We start from the raw sequence: 3,281 nt of genomic DNA on the forward strand, positions 1-3,281 counted from the left end.
AAGAAAAAATAATAAGAAGTATAATATATACGTTGGTTTAACAAAAAAAAAAAAAAATATAATATATACGTATATAAGAAAATGAAATAAAGAAGAAGACATAATAATATAGAGAAAAATGAGTCTAACAAAGTTAATGGAAATCAAGATCAAATCACAAAGAGAATCAAAGATATACATATATATATGTACGCATATAAGAAAATGAAACAAAAAAACAAAACGTAAAATTATTGAGAAAAATGACTCTAACGAAGTTAACCAAAGTAAACGTCGAATTTATAAAGAGAAAAGACTCAAAAAAGAACTGATTTGAAAATAAGGGTCGAAAGAACGTAATATAGGACTCAAATGTTAACTAATTACAAAAAAGAAAAAGGGCACAAAGAATTGGCAAGTTGAGAGAGTCGAACTACCAACCTGTGATGCGCACATCCATATCACGTTCCACTGAGCCAAGGCAAGATAGTTGTCTATACTGGTAGCATTAAGTTAGTTGTTCTTTCTAAATGCTATTTAAATCTATAACTACTCAAGGCCTATTTGAAATAAGTTTCGGGCCTGTGGGGGCACGTGACCCCACAGGCCCCTACGTAGGTCCGCCCCTGAGTATATCCATGAAAAAAGTTAACTAAAGGAGTAAATAGTAATCCAACCACATTTATTACTAAAAACACAATTACAATAACATTTGCAAACCCAAACATCACATCCAAGCATGAACAAATGAAGATGGCTTAACATGAAGCTGCAATATTACAAGAGATTATTCGCAAACAACATACCCACTTAACCGCATTCGCCTATGCATACACGGGCAGATAATAGCGGCCTCAATTATTCATACAACACCGATCCATAATAAATAGGGAAATGATAAAGTTACAAAAGATTTTGACAAAAAAAGGTTCCCAGCTGATGTGGCGGGTGTGGTTTCAAACTTTGACCAAATCTAGGCCGTTGAGAGATGAAAATCACAACCGCCACATCAGCTGGGAACTTTTTTTTGTCAAAATCTTTTGTGATTCTAGCATCTCTCTAATAAATAAGTATTTTAAGCAGTCGTTTTGGCATGTACTTCAGTACTAAGATCTATCGTGACCTGCTCAAAGAAGGCTAAATAATCGGTTGGATGAGGATCATTTTCATCTTTCCTTTCATACTCAACGATCCATTTAGCCAAGCTTCCGTTTTCTTGAGCATCAACTAGTCTTGGAGTCACACTGAATATGGCATTGAAGCTCTTGTAGTGATTCAAGATATCTCCACCCAAGCCTATGTGAGTTATAGTTCTATTCTCATCGTCCACCAATGTCTTTTCCTTGACATTTAAAAGTCTCCCCTCTACGAAAAAAAAAAGTTCAATAGTTATTACTACGAAACAAAACTGTCTAGTAAACCCTCAAATATTAGGAAACTAGTGCATCTCCATGAGAACCTCAATATTTGGTATATAGAGAGATGCTAGAATCACAAAAGATTTTGACAAAAAAAAGTTCCCAGCTGATGTGGCGGTTGTGATTTTCATCTCTCAACGGCCTAGATTTGGTCAAAGTTTGAAACCACACCCACCACATCAGCTGGGAACCTTTTTTTGTCAAAATCTTTTGTAACTTTATCATTTCCCTTGGTATATATATATATGTTGTTATTCAAGAAAATATAGTAATTTTTGAAATTTGGGTACGGATACTAACGATATGTGACATACTGACATTAGTAACTAACTATAGGCTTACCAATTTCATAATGCCAGAATTTGATTGGCTCAACATCAGTTCCATGTTCGCCTTCAAGAATTTCAACGCTTTTAAAGAACTGAGGAATATGCAGTGGTATTTCATGAACATCATCTTTCCATAAATTGTAGAGCTTGTCAGCTGAACATTCCACCTCGTTTTCTACCACAAGTTTCTCAATTACCATCTTTTACTCTTCTCACCTTTTCTCCTTCTAAATCTCTATAGAAACTGCAAATATAATGGTTTGATTATTATCTATTTGCTGATAAGTAAGGATATTAGAGAATGGGAATAGGTTTACATATATATATAGGGAAAAAACAGAGGTAGGATATAGTTAAGTTGATTAATTTTTTTTTTGTTGAGAAATCGACTACGAAGACATTAGTCGTTACATAAGAATGATACATCATGAAGATGAAATAAACATGATACTCGCCTAAGTTAAACCATTAATGAAAGAGGTCTAAAACTTAACAACATGAAACAGGCTTAAAGCCGAGAGTTGTTTAATTATTCAAACATGATGTGTGCCAAAAATATGGGCCGAAATATGAGCTGGACGCCCTGGACGGCTACATTTCGGCCGTGGATTAGTCGGGTAAAACAAACCACCTTTCAGATTTTGGTGGGAGTTCTACTCATTTTGGAGCAAACAATATCTCACTGTTCATTATTTTATTTGTTTGATTGCAACAAATGCACCCCAATTAACTCCATTGAAAATTGTGATGAGCTGCCCTAGCCAGCTAACCCATGGGGCATATGTACTTGTTCTTCCCCTTTCCATATATTTTCCTCCGTGAGATATCCGTGGGATTTTGTTGAAGAATTTCGAGAGTATATCAAGGACTAGTCCTGTGAGATAACTTAAATTTTTGTTTTAGGTTATCTATCCTTTACATACATTATACTCTATAAGACAGTTTAAGAGCTCCAAATAAAGTCGAATTTCTATGAAATTTTTGTGATTTTCTTATTAATTATCTTAATAAGTCTTAAGATTCCTCGACTACTATAAAATTTAGTGTCAATGTAATAATGTCACATCACTCGGAAGAACATCTAAAGGTTTGAGTATTTTAATAGCTTACTGATTTAATCTTATGGATATTTCAACAAAAAAAAATCTAAAGATTTGAGTTATAGGTGCATGTTTAAGCTTAGCAAGTGTTGAAACTTTTAATCTATGCAGACTAGTGTCGTGGAGTCTTGGTCAAGTACAAAACTCTGTATGCCCCTTGGAGTTTGAGGTGCAAAGAAAAATGATAAAAAGAAAAAAAGTAAGAAAATGTTAAAATAGCATACTTACTCTAAGCTTAAATAGAAATATATTGTCCATCAAGAGAGTGAAAAATTCATCAAGAAAGAGAATGTTGATCTGATGATGAAAACCGTTGATCGGATTATAAATGGAGTAGCCTTACGTTTTTAGCCCTTTCCATCCTTGCTCGAGGTGTCTACGTGAAACTTCACAAATATGATCTATTGATCATCCCCTGCCCTTAGGTGTGGTTTGGCAAGTAAATTAAAATAAAA

General features: G+C 34.1%; 1 protein-coding gene across 1 annotated transcript; it reads right to left on the minus strand.

The window, feature by feature from the left end:
- Positions 1–640: 640 nt before the first annotated feature.
- LOC147563733 (major latex protein 15-like) lies at positions 641–2,019 on the minus strand. The gene is made up of 2 exons (XM_086640184.1): positions 1,740–2,019; positions 641–1,344 (listed from the first exon to the last, which is right to left on the minus strand). The coding sequence occupies exons 1-2, from the start codon at positions 1,924–1,926 to the stop codon at positions 1,055–1,057; spliced, it is 477 nt and encodes a 158-aa protein (XP_086496310.1). The 5' UTR covers positions 1,927–2,019; the 3' UTR covers positions 641–1,054.
- Between the last annotated feature and the right edge of the window lie 1,262 nt (positions 2,020–3,281).

This window comes from Eschscholzia californica, unplaced genomic scaffold (genome assembly GCF_041429995.1).
Source record: "Eschscholzia californica isolate CP2 unplaced genomic scaffold, dmEscCali1.0.p SCAF_1, whole genome shotgun sequence".
Classification (NCBI taxonomy): Eukaryota; Viridiplantae; Streptophyta; class Magnoliopsida; order Ranunculales; family Papaveraceae; genus Eschscholzia; species Eschscholzia californica.